General features: G+C 34.4%; 1 protein-coding gene across 2 annotated transcripts in view; it reads right to left on the bottom strand.

Moving 5' to 3' along the window:
• Positions 1 to 207: 207 nt before the first annotated feature.
• Positions 208 to 13865, bottom strand: part of ANGPT2 (angiopoietin 2) — a 37270-nt gene continuing 23612 nt past the window's right edge. For both annotated transcript variants that reach the window (XM_010019013.1, XM_010019014.1), the window contains 5 exons: positions 12329 to 12456; positions 6066 to 6167; positions 5394 to 5560; positions 2401 to 2531; positions 208 to 1021 (listed from right to left, as the gene is read on the bottom strand). In XM_010019013.1, coding sequence (XP_010017315.1) covers positions 861 to 1021; positions 2401 to 2531; positions 5394 to 5560; positions 6066 to 6167; positions 12329 to 12456 — 689 coding nt within the window. In that variant the 3' untranslated portion in view covers positions 208 to 860. The remainder of the gene's footprint in view (positions 1022 to 2400; positions 2532 to 5393; positions 5561 to 6065; positions 6168 to 12328; positions 12457 to 13865) is intronic.

Genomic DNA, 13865 nt, shown 5'->3' with positions numbered 1-13865 from the left:
ACATCTGGTGTTAATGCCATTGTCTTGGTTTATAAAATACTGATAAGTTATTTTACAGGTAAATGACAAGGGAAGGAAAAAAGTGCAATCTTCATAAAAATATAAAGGTATACATAAGATGCTGTAATTTGTAGGGATTTTTGTAACTTAAAGATAGTGACTGTAATAAGTACAAACTGAAAAAAATCGTGATTTTTGTACACAGTATTTCCCAAGAGTAAATGCCAAGTACTTAAATGCTATTTGTCCTCTGTTAAGTAAAGTAATACAGGCTATTGGAGAAAACCCCGAATACATGTAAGAAGTTGTTTAGGAGGCTATGGAGAGAAAGAATGCATTCTTTAAGTTCAGTATTGAGCTAATTACAGGACAGTGGGGGTTTTATGTACATAAAAGGCAAACATGACACAGAGAGATAAATAGTTCTAGATCTAGTTAAGTGTTTTATATTAGATTAATGTTTAAAGTTCAGTGATGAGGCAAAATGCATATTTCTAAAACTATTTTAGGTATTTTTCACAGTTCCAGTTATTTACTAACACATACATAACATAAATGACCAGTAAAACAGAGTCCTTAAGTTGTCTGGCAGTTTCTTGGATGTTCTTTCTATTCAGTTGTTTGGCCAAATCACTGTTATATCAGGTTGATGCTTTAGACTTTGTGTCTGGTTGAATAATACGAGCTTTAGCTGATCGGGGCTATTGCAATTCAGGAATTGTACTGAAATGATCCCTTCAGAACACTAGCGCACGTTTTCTGTACTTGAAAATGAGACAAACTGCAGATGTGTGTTTATATGCTTGCAAATGAAGTCTTTGAAGACTATACAATACATAATTCACATAATACAAAAGCATTTAGAAATCTGCTGGTCGAATCATCATAGTTGTGGCTTTGAGAGAGTATCCCGAGCCTTTCCAGTAGTACCATTTGATACCATTGAACTTGTTGTTGTTCTGTCGTAATGGATAATACATTCCATTGAGGTTAGAAGGTCCACATGCATCAAACCACCACCCTGCAAGATAGAAAACAAATTAAAACATCAGGAGAGGTAATTTTCAAAATAGTAGATAAGGACACTTTGTTGTCCTGAAATTAGAAATAAATTTAAACACAGTTTTTCATTCTTACAATTTGGAAATGTCAGTATAAAGTCTTGCCTTAAACTCAGGAATATATTTATGTATTAATAACATATTCTTAAAGCTTATGTAATACTCTAGTTTAAAACTGAGAAGGGAAGGTATTCAATCAAGCTTAATTTATCACTATCAAACATTATTATTGACAGTCTGAGGGCAGAACTCAAACTGTAATGATATTGAGTTGTATTTGTTTTTTATCTGCTCTTTGGTAAATTCATGTTCTTCACAGACTTGAATTCATTCTTAATTATTTTTGAGGATTAAATCAGTTATCTTTTCCAGTTCTCCGGGCACATCATTTAAAAACCTTTCTGCTGAAACTTGGTAAGAAGGAAATGGAGAAAAAAGCAGCCAAAACTTATTTTGTATTCTTATGGTCCTGAACTGTTAGTGGGTTATAAGAAAACTTTATTAATAAGATAATATTCTTATACTTCTGTTATAATGGCAATAATGTGTGTGTTCTGTTTCACAGGGCAGTAATCCAATTATCCTTTTGGATAAACTGAAGCTGTCTTTTGTCTTACAACATGTGCTATAGGGAAACAAACCATTTCTTAAGAGATAACAGGAAGAGAAGTCAGCTTTACAAAGCAGTTTTTACATTTCAGAATGTGGAATTCTAGGTTGATAAATTTTAGAAGCTTCTATGGTTCAAGATAAAAATACCACCTAAAACTCCAATAACTGATGAACAAGCATTAGAAAAAAAGTAGATATGGATGTGGTGCATCTTGTAATTTCATAATTGTATTGAAATATGGAATTAAATACTTGTACCCTTCTGTTTTATATACAGTATACAGCAACTTCTGGGGGGTTTCTTCTCCTCTGGATATTTAGGGAAAGGGTTTGTGCCTAAAAAATCAGGAGCCATTTCACTGATGAACTGTGAACCTCTAAAAAAGGGGGGGAGGAAGGGAACACGGATGGGACTTAAGTATTTTGATATCTGAATGTTATCTCATTCCTTGGAAGAAGAATGCTGTTCCTCTGATCAGTTCCACAATTACAGACTTTTTTGTACCCCAACTTTAGAGACTTTTTTTCCCCTCCAGTTTTAACTTCTCTTGTTTTGCTTTAACTAACTTTTGTCAAATAATAAAGTATTTCATTTGGAGTCACCATACCAGCATTTCTATTAGTGAGTCTGGACTTCTTGAACAGTCAAAATTATCACTATTTATCTCATAGACAATTTCAGTGCCAATAAAAATAGGAAGACCAAGAAACAAAAAAACATTCCTACCTCCTGTTAGCATTTGTGAACATTTGCAAATACATTTGTCATTGTCTGCATCCTTTGTGCTAAAATCATTTCCTGGTTGGCTTATACTACTTATTTTGCCTGCTGTCCCAGTAAGTCCTTTAAGGTAGATCCTGTAGAAGTGAGGAATGGAAAAACAATTATTATGTGGAAGTTAATGGTAGTTAATCTGCAAAATAATGATGGAATAGTTTGCAATAAATATCCTGTTTAAATAGTTGAGTTCTCTTCTGGCCAATATTCTGTTGTAAGCTGTTTTGCAGCATAATGTTTTCACATGAGCGGGAATAGTCAGCACAATATTCTAATGAACAGCCTCCACATTTGTAGACATGACTGGTTTGTTCATGTCATATTAGAAGAAAATGAGAGCAAGTAGGTAGGAACTCATGGAACTTTTCGTACAGATCATGCATTCATTAACACTGTGCAATTATTTTTTTTAATCAACTTTGAAAGGTTAAGCCAAAACTTTTTTATTCTTATTTTGCTGTTAGCAAAAGATGGCAATGTGGTATTACAAATTTACATCTACAGGAGATAACAGCATTACCTGGACCGTTAATTGCCAGCTAGTAACTGGTATTTTAGGAGTTCCTCAGTATTTCCCTTTCCACTTTCCTAATTACTCTTCTTTTTCACATTCTTCATAGATTTATTAGTGTTAAATCCTCACAGATATTTAAGTTTCCTTCAATTCCCAGGCAAGGTGAGCTTTCAGTGAGGTTGCTACTGTTTGGATCTGCTTATAAGGCACAGATGCAGTCTCAGTGGGGAGGGACACAGGGCACCGAACTGAGGAGGCAATTACACAGCTGTTACTGTGCTACCTTGAATTACAAGGACTTGAACCCTCTTCCCCCACAGTATCTCTTTGGTGACTGCATTTCTGTATCAAACAGCTCATCCTTCTCAGCGGTGTTCTATTCGTTTAAGAAGATCTGACTGAGGAGAATTAATCTGCCCCCCGATCAGTCCTCATCTTGCATGTAATTCTCTGCTTATAATAGAAGTTGTCTTTGGAGGCTTAACAAATTATTTTAACTTATTTTATATTCTCTATTTGAAAATATTAACAATAAATGAATTATTATTAAATTATGTTTCGAAAGATTGGCTCATTACAGATTTTCTCAAAAATTTTTTCAAAAAGTTTAATATATGATTTAGGCTTGATTATCAGATATCAAGTCTCATGCAAGCAATGCATTATTCACTTATTATTCAATTTTTTAAAAGTACAGCTTAGTATAACTAGAAGATGAGGGGCAGCAGATGTTCTGACTGGATATCAGAAAAACCTTTTTTGCAGTTAGGAAAGACAAGCAGTGTAACAGGCTGTGCAGTCTCCACCTTTGGAGGTTATTCAGACCCAACTGGATAAAGCCCTGAGCAACCTGGTCTGATCTCGTATCTTCGAGATCAGGCATTTTGACTCAACGTCCATTTTGATCTCAAATTTTTGATGAATCTATTAAACTTGAGTTTAATGGCCCAACTCATAATCTTTCCAGCATTTATAATGTTTTAATGTTTTTAATGTAATGGAAGATGCTCTTGATGGAATACTTTCTTAGTTTTTTTTCTTTTCATAATGTTGAATATATAATTTCATCTACTGCATTTTATGATGCATTCCATGTTTGGCTGCATGCTAAAAATAAAGTATCTTGTTACAGATGACCATCTTAGTTTTCAGTAATTGTTTTTAATATTGTAAACGGATGGAGTAATGACCGATTTTGCAAAGGGTGCCTTTGTAAGTATCGCCTTGCCTTAAAAAAATCTCTGCTATAGAATCTGACTGTTTCCAGATGAAAAAAATATTTATTTTGGAATTGAGACAACTGTATACTACTAAGGCATTAGATCTAACAATTTGGCAGAGGAGGGGGGGTGCTGACAGTTTTGGATTGCTTTGCACATGAACTTGAGTTGAAACAACAGCATCAAATCTCTCAGGTGTCAGATTGACTTTCTTTACAACAAATAGTTGCTAGAAATCGTGGAGAAATTCATCTAGGTTTAGATAGTTTTTCTGTCCTGTCACCTAAAGCTCCATGAATCGAAGATTCTTATAAAGAAACATTTTATGGACCATGTTGTAAGAAAGCATCTGTTATAATGTGGAGTCTCTAGTTTCTTCTATAAGCAATTGAACAGTATCTACTACATTTACAGAGAGCCTGGAGAATGAAGTATGAACTACCCATATATTTCAGCTGTGGCTGATACTATTTAAAATGTATAATACTGTCATAATATTTATTTATATTTATTTGAAATTAATATTACTTCCTATTTTAACAAAATATGTAAAAATAAATTGAGAAGCTTCATGTTTTACAGAATTACGGAAGCATATGGATAGGTCCATTAAAATCTGATGTTTAAATTGACAAGTTTTTTGAGGGGTGAGACTATACATTTGCTGTTAGCTTAATTTTCACAGGTAGGAGAGTTATTCTTTGGCAATTCAGGCCAATGGGCTATGGAAGTAGAAGGTAGCATTACCTCTGTATGCTCTTCATGACAACAGAACAGCTCCTACTAGTCACTGACTTAAGTGGAAAATCTCCTTGCAGTATTATCCATTTTAGTCATCCACCTTCCAGAAATGAATTTTCTGCAGGGAACCAGGATTTGATAGCACCTGCAGACAGGTTCCTGTTGCCCTGAAGACTGCACTGCCATCCGCTATTTTGGCACATGTATCCTATCTTATACCATACCATCTCATTATCTTTGTGCATCTTGTGTATTACACTCACCCAGTGTGCACTAGTAAAATACAAATTCTCTCCATTGAAAAAAGAAATAGTTTGTTTTAGGCAATAGGTGTCAAATGGAGCAAACATTTTCTGAGTGAACTGAAAAAACACCGTAATTCATTGAAATACGATCTTGCATCTACACAGTCTAGAATTATTATTAGCTGACTTTTTTTAACTCAGCGTGGTTTTTTTTCTGCTTACCTGTATTTTTGTTCTTCACTTGCTAGAGAGAAGTGGTCATATAATGAATATGCCTCATTTCCTTCCCAGTCTTTCAGGTGTATTTTAAGAACATAGCGCTTCTGGTTAGTCAGTTGAGAAACAAACTCATTTCCTAGCCAGTACTCCCCAGCAGGATCACCAAATCCCTGTAATTCAAGCGGTATATTTAAATAGCTTTGTTTTGCTTTTTCTTTGAGTTCGAAATTATCACTTTTTTGGGTTTTAAGTTTAATAGTTTTCAATCTGTCAACTAAGAATTTACTGTCTGTGAGGGTTATAGATCTGCCATGTTTCAAAAAGTTAATTTCAGCGAAGACAAACTCAGGATTCTGAAATAGTGAATCAATATTATTTAGTAGGTTTGGAGCAGTTTCTGCTGTTGCCACTAGGAACACAAATACAAACAACCCAAAAAATGTAGACATATGAAACAGCTGACTGAAGAAAAGCGAGGTTTCGCTTTCAAAACAAACATCACACTTGCAAGTCTGCTTAGACAAACAACTTATACTACTTTGATATTTTCTAAATGAACATCTAAGGACAAAGATAATTTTTAAAACCTGCTTGCATTCTAAGGATGCTATCAATGTAACTTTATTATATTAGATTTCAGATAACAAAATTGAGGCTTTGGAAAACATTGCTTACCATCTTGTACTCTTTCCATGTCCGGTGAAAGTCCACACTGCCATCTTCACGTCTCTGAATAACTGTCCAACCTCCTCCACCAGTTTCCATGTCACAGTAGGCCTACCAGAGTAAGCATGTAACAACGTAAGTGCATGCAATCATGGCAAAACAAAAACACAAAGCATTTGTGCCAAGTTTTAATGTGTACAAATGCAAAACCTAAAAATTATTAACCTAAAAATGTATTAACCTAAAAATACTGGTTTTCATAGCCTTCATACAAGTCAGCTGTGGTTACTCACAAATAAATATGATTTCTCAGTAATGTCATGCTTAACAGAATACAAATGATGCCTTAAAAATGGCTGATAGCTGGTGTCGAAGGAAGAAAAAAATGAATGTAGCTTCTGATTCTATACTTCCTTCTTGCTCTGATATTTTTGTGAGTTTCCTGATGAAATATCTCTACTAAAAGATGTTTTCACTTCTCCATCTTTTTTTGTGAGAGATCCGTTCAAATTTCCATGGCTTGCCAGATTAACATTAACAGATGCTAACATACTGTTAAATTCATGCAGTGAGCAAACTGAAATTTGTTTTTATTTCTACTGTCATTGTTCAATGCCTTTTCACATGGTCTGATCCCAAAGTTAAATCTAAGCATAGAACAATTATTATCTGAAAGTGAAATCTTGTGTTTAAGCCATGTTAATATACAGCCTGCAATGAATATCTTATATTCTAGAACAAAAAAAAAAAAAAAACCACCACAACCGTATCTCCAAATATTCATAAATCATCCTTGATTTTTCCAAGTTATTGCTAAACATCTGAAAGGATTGACATGCAATAGGCAGTTCAGTGAATTCAGTTTTAGAATACCCAATAAATGCATCCCCGGCACAGCAGAATTCAAGTTCATAAGTGGTATGTTCAGTCAACCTTCTTCTAGATTAAAATAGGAAGTGACTGACTTAAATAAAATTCTTGTGTATATTCACTGCAGTGTCAGAGGTATTACTGAAGGTGCCAATATACTGGAGTTGCTTATTACAGCTGCTTGTCACAATGTGCCTATAAGTGCCCCAAATCGTTACTGAATGACACTGATGCTGTATGTCTTTTTCATCTTCTATGGGAGGACTGTCTTAGTGTTAACAGTTAGCAGACCTGAGTTCTTCGAACTGTTAGTCATCCTGTAAATTCATTGAAAAAGTATGACTTCAGAGAAGCTTCTGTTCTGGAGCAGTGTTTTGTGTGTCATCTTAGGAAGTAAAAGTGTGCTAAGTTTTCAATATAATTGGCTTTTTTAGGGTGTATGTATTGTACATATGTTATACACACACATATTTATATAAAACAAACAGGGAATTTACAGTGCAAGCAGGGGCATATATATTGTTCAAAGGCATCAGACTTCTAAAGGGAAAGCCCTTAGAGCTGCAAATATGAAACGTGTTAGTGTTTCAATAGGCTGTCATACACTGGAAATCCAAAGTAGATACTGTATTTTAAGGTTACATCTAGACTCTTTGTGCAACATCAGAGAAATGTGAGACATTCAACTGGAGATTTTTAGGAAAGATAAAAAATAAGGAAAAGAGTTGGATTAGGGATTTCTTGTTAAAGTATGTCATGTGAATGAAATTTAATTGAAAGCAGCAACTTTAATTTGTACTGATGTATGCAATTCCTTGCATCTCAGAGTACTTTGTGGTTGCACACTTGCTCCCTTGAACTAACTAAAAAGTGAAAATTCGTTTATCTCCTAGTAAGTAAGTGAAATATTTTGCTTTCAGGCTTGACTGGCGATGCAGAACCCTGTCTTTCAAACTCTCACATATGCAACTTCGCTTATGAAATCATTCCTTTGCTTTCCAGATCATCTCCCTAGAAATCAATTCTCTGAATAAACAAGATGAAAATACTTACTGTAACACTAGGAACTTCAAGTTTACATGCACGCTTGATTTTTAATTTGGGAAAAAAAAAGCTCGATGAAGAAAAATGGCAGTAAAGATTAAGAAAAGAAAAGTAATGAAATAAGTTGATCTATCTTTATTACTTTTTTACTACATATAGTTAAGTAAATGATATATATTCATAAGTAATTTTAAGGATGGAGATCTGCTATGCGGTAAAATGAAGATTAAGGAAAGGATTTGCTTAGTTTAAATAATATATTGCTGTGTCAGTCTGCAGAGGGAACAATTTCTTCACGATGTATGTGAAAGATGAGGGGAGATGAAGCATTTATTTGGACTATAACTTCTTTTTTAAAAAAATCTTCATTCTCCAGTAAATGATATGCATATGAGGCTTTCTCTAGCACTCATTACTAGAACAGAACTCTTCTGACCCTTCAGCCTAGCCTAGGTTTTATATTTAAAAGGAAGAAATGTAACATTTCATATAACTAGTAAAAATAGATACCAAGATTAGGCAGGCAGCAGGAGTCTTCAAACAGATGCCAAAAAGAATAAAGAGATTAGCCTCTCAAATTACAACAAATTGGAAGGGGGAATATTTGATTTATCTTGTGAACTGCTTCAGTATTTGCAGTTCTAGCAGCTGTAGTACTAGGAGAGCTAAGGTCAGCTGTTTATATTTTTCACCTTCAGCTAAAAATCAGTGCTGGATTTTTGAAAATGCTGTAATGTACATGTCACCAGGACTAGCCTCCTTTCTAAAGATGGTAAGTGTGTAAGCTATGATAAGTCAGTTTGATGTCGTAACTGTCTAGGTAGCTGACTTTCAGAGCAAGTAATTTTTCTTCTTTTTTTCTTGTACATTAGGATATTTGGGGCATAAGTGTTTTCAGACCTACTTTCTGAATGGTAAGGCTGAAGATCCACTCCAGTTTTTATACCAATGCACTTGCGGTTGCCGTGTCTGTGCAGTGTCCCTTATCACTTTTGGCTGTTGTCTGAACACTTCTGAGTCATGACACTCAATGATTTTGTATTCTGCTATCTCTAGCTCCCAGTGATATGTTTAGATAAGAATTGTGGTCTTAGTTTCTCTTTTCTGGGGAAAAAAATAACACCTACATGTGTGGTTTATAATGTAATTCAACCTAATACCAGTTACCAGTCAAAAAGATATGATGAGACTTCTAAAATTCACCAAAAAAACCCCTCTCATCTGACCTCTTACTATATCAGAGGAGCTACACACATGCTCTTTTTTAATGGTTGAGGTTGGAAACAATTTTTTTGTATGTGTATTTTAGACATATGATCAATGGCATGGGCTTCTTGGGAAATGACTAGCTAGTTCTCCAGATAATCACTTTTTAGGAAAATTATGCAAGACCATTTTGTTGGTAAATTCAGACTTGCCTAAATCACTGTCTGTAAGAAAGTTTTGGTTAAAAAAGCCTTGGCTTGGAATGTGTGTCAGTCTGGGATGAAAATTCAGCTCAACATGGGTGGAAATGGGGAAGAGCTTAGCCACTGCTTCAGCTCCTATTTTAAGATCTGGGGTAATGTGGTGGTTGTGTAAAGGTTGAGCTAATATATTAGGGTTATCTAGACCAGAATTAACCAGATTAATTAATCAGAAGGTTAATCTTTCAGGTGGCTGCTGTAAACATGAAGCAATTGACTTTTCATGGTTTGCCTCTGCCATTTTTCCTTGTGTCAGCAGTCTTTTGCTGTTTTTCCTCAGTGTTTTTAAAAGGACTTAGCTTAAAAAAAGGTGCAGAACAGGAAAGCTTGAAAGCTTGAAAATATTAATGGAATGAAATAATTGTTTTCCTCTCAGCTCTCATATGCAGTTATTTAGTTCTGGATTACGATGGGAGACAAATTAGTAAAGTGGGATCAGTTACAGATTACGCAGAAGTTGTTTATAAGCCTATTGGGAGGTCAGAAGGTGTTACAAGAGGAAAAGACAAAAACATAAACAGCAGTGCAGCACTTCTGGCAAATAAAAAAGGTCATTCTGTTTCCTGGTCCCAGTGGCTATCCACATCATAAACAGTTGAAAATGGTGTAACGTGTTGATTATCCCTAAACCTTCACTTCCCTTGACAACTCCTCTTCCACATTTGTATTGGTATAAAAAATCTGCACCAGGTTAAAACTTTTTAGTCTCTTATTTTTCATGTCATATAGTAAGTAAACCTTTGCTGTCCTTTTAAGTTTCTTTTTCCTTCTATCTGAAGTAGGCAGAATACGAATAAAATCTTTAATATTACTAAATGAATTACTAAATTAAATTATTACATTTAACTACTTTCTTAAACTAGTCAATTACCAGAATAGGTATTTTTGCTAAGTGTTTTAAGCCTCCATGTTAAAATATAAAGCATTTCAATGTTTTATATTTTAGGAAATTTTTGATTGTACTTTTGTTTCAGGGGTAGAATATTTTGGTAGGTTTTAGTTTTGTAGAAATGTGCATTACTCAGATCATATATATTGCCTAAACATTTAGGGCTTTGAAAATGCAGTGTTAAAGTTTATGATATTTTCATTCTGTAATATGGCATGCACTTGTGTCTGCTTTTAGAAAATATGCATGCTGTGTATATTATTTTTGATAGGAAAATTAAAACCACAGGTAAGAGCCTGAGAGAAGTAATATTAAGAGAATAAGGAACGTAACCGTTCCTGCGATGTCTAACAAAGACTGCTGCAATCTATTACTTTAGAGATGCAGTAGCTTGCATCTCGTTTAGCTTTTAAAACTGTGACTTTAGATATCTATACTATTTAAATACCATTCTGCTTCATGTGTAATAAGACACTTTATTTTTCTTACCAGCCTCTTTTGTTTGGTTTTTTGTTTCCCAAGGGAAGCAGACTGCAGATATCATAATTTCTCTAGGTGATATCTGCAAAAATTGCAGATTTTATGTATTGTATTTTATAGAACTTACCCAACCATATTGCTTATTTCCTTTAGTTGAGAGCTTTGCAAGGTTAAAGATCACAAAGTCTGGCTTGGGTTAGGTGAAGTTCTTGCACTTCATAGACTAGTCACTGGTGAACTTCGTTTCTAAACTTTTGCTATCAAAACTTGATTCTCTCACTTTTTCTCTGTCAGAGTTTTACCAATTGATTTTCCACATGTGCCCTTATTTTTCTCTGCTTTTGTACATTTTCTGTTAGTTTTTTTTCCCCCAAGTATTTCTGATATAGTAAAGTAGAGCCGTAAGCACTCCATAAAACATTTCCTTTTTTTGTAAGGAAATGTCTACTGTATGAGATTATAAAATGAAAACCATAGAAAATTATTTAATGTTTGTCTAATATTGTTTTCGTTTATATTCAAATGTCCTTTGGCCTCTTGGCCTCTTCAGCTTGCTGTGTCCGAAAAGTTAGAAACATTCATCATTTGAGTCTCACTCCTCAGAATGCTTACAGCCACACAGTCCACCTGACACTTTTCTCCCTTGCAGATTTTATTGTTTCAACTGAATTATACCATCTGAAGCTTTATCATTTTATTTACTTTAGTAGATGGAGAATCTCTATCAGGCATCCACTGTTTCATCCAGAATGCCATTTTTATTTCAAGATTTCTTCTCTAGAGGTGTAGTCTGTTGCTTTAAAGTAAATTGACACTGAAGTTTATTTCAGTTAAACACATAGGGAGACAAGATATCCACAGAGGAATTAATTTAAACTGATATAGTGAAAACACCACAAACTCATCTTTTATTTAAATCAGAGTGGTATTTTCCAGAAAAGTCCTCTCTGTTACCCAGTGTCACAAGTGCTGATGTACTTGCTATCTAATTGTTACACAAATGTCCTTAAAGCTCTGCATAATAAAGAACCTGAACCCAGCACTGAGTCCACTACTAGTAGATTGCTTACATGAGTACACATCCATGAGCACTCTTCCTTGCCCCTGATTTTACCTCCTTTTGCTACCTGGAATTTCATGGGCACATGAAGGAACTAGGAACTTAGAGGAGACAGGAGATTGCTGATCATGCAGAGCAATTGTGCTTGAGTTAGAGATTTTATAAAAAAATTTTAGTACTATATTGCTTTAATTGTGTTAATTATGTGGAAACAAAGAATGAGATTCTGGCATGTTGAAATGAACAACAACATGCTTGTTCATTTCAACTAAGCCAAGATTTCACCTGAAGGACTTTCTTCTTCCTATGAGATATTCAGATCTATAAGTGATGAAATGCTCATCAAAAAAACATGGTAAGTAATAAACTTCACTATTAATTAGCTTTTAAAATAGCATATTTACCAGATCTAATAACTTTTTAGCACACAGTATGCCTAGGTAGCACTTCATAGACATCCTACCTTCTTTTCTTGTACAGCGTTTGGAACTGTTAAAGTGTAGATTCCACTTGTTGTCAGTCCAGACTTGAAAGCTTCAGCACAGTCTTTGAAGCTGATTTGCTCCTCTTTAGCTATGAAGTTGTTCTTAGCTGTTCAAAATACAACGGTTATTGAAGGCATTAAGAGAAGATGAACAGATGTTACTAGGAAGCAATTAATAATGAAATCAGCTTAAAACTTTGCAGTTCTGAAAAATGTGCCTGGTCCCAGAAGAAATGAAGGCAAAATTACGTGTGTTGTTACTGTATGTTATTTAGAGACATTATTTTGATACGAGCGTGGTTGCTCGAAAAGTGCTGACATTTCTTAATTTGTGGAATAAGAGAATTTAGGATATAGCTTCTCATTCGGCTGAACAATTTCTGATTCCATTCATTGCCTTTGCTGGGACTTCCGCATGCACTACAACCTCTGTATGCACTAACTACTATTACAAACATATCTAACTAACAACTGATTATATTAATAATGACCTTTGGCCAGTATTCTAGTGTTGTGAAATCTAACAGAAGAGTTATGAAATCTTTTCTAATAGAGCTGACTGGAATAACTTCACTTACACAGTTTTAGCTAGTGGTTTTGACCCTGTATTGAGCAGACACAGCTTTGTATGTACCAAGCTGAAACTTGGCAGCATAGCCCAACCCACAAAGGAGATATCCCTTCTGGAATTCATTTGTGTAAAAAATGTATTTTAATATGCCTAAGCCTTCTTATTTTACAGAACAATCTAAGGCTCATCTTTTTGTTCAGTTCTTTATTAACTATGGAGGTTGGAATTTCCTGGCATTTTGCCTGCTGACTGATATTTCATATTTTACTCTTTTGGGGTTGGTTCTGTGTATTTTCCCTTTTAATTTTAATCTAACAAGAACAGCCTATTAGTACAAAGTTTTAGGTGCCAGATAAATACATGCTTATATTACAGTTGCTTATTATGTTCTCAAAAAAGAACTTGCTTATTCATTATTTACCTGCTTACATGTTTTGCCTTAAACATAAAAATAACACGTTCAGTGTTTTAATGGCTTTTCCACACTCTATTGTTTGTATACTGTCTTAGACGCTTTCCCTGCTAATTTTGTCTTTTTGGCAAGCATTCATTATTTTTTCCACTCTGGGTTTAACAGTGTTGTAGCCAACATGACTTTGACTTGTTTACTTATTTGTGCACTAGCATAGCAGATAATTTTAGGAACATGTACAGCCTTGGTAATGGTATTTAAGGGGATAGTAACAATTATTATGACAAAAAATTTGGGATTTACCTTGTTTAGAAAAACCTACATCGTATAATTTAGGATGCCACTGACAGCAAGGACTCCCAAACACCCTTTTCCTTTTTTGTGATCCAACTTATAGTAATAAAGCATAATCCATCTATACTGGTTTTTAGGTTGCAATGACAGGTATTTTAAATTTTTTCTAGTATTTAATTTAAAATATTTTTTAGAGGTTCTATATGCATCTGTGTTTCCAGCCCTGAGAATTTTACAGG

Source organism: Nestor notabilis, unplaced genomic scaffold (genome assembly GCF_000696875.1).
Source record: "Nestor notabilis isolate BGI_N333 unplaced genomic scaffold, ASM69687v1 scaffold10197, whole genome shotgun sequence".
Lineage (NCBI taxonomy): Eukaryota > Metazoa > Chordata > Aves > Psittaciformes > Psittacidae > Nestor > Nestor notabilis.
The sequence above is the reverse complement of the archived record's forward strand: the minus strand, read 5'-3'. Positions and strand labels throughout refer to the sequence as shown.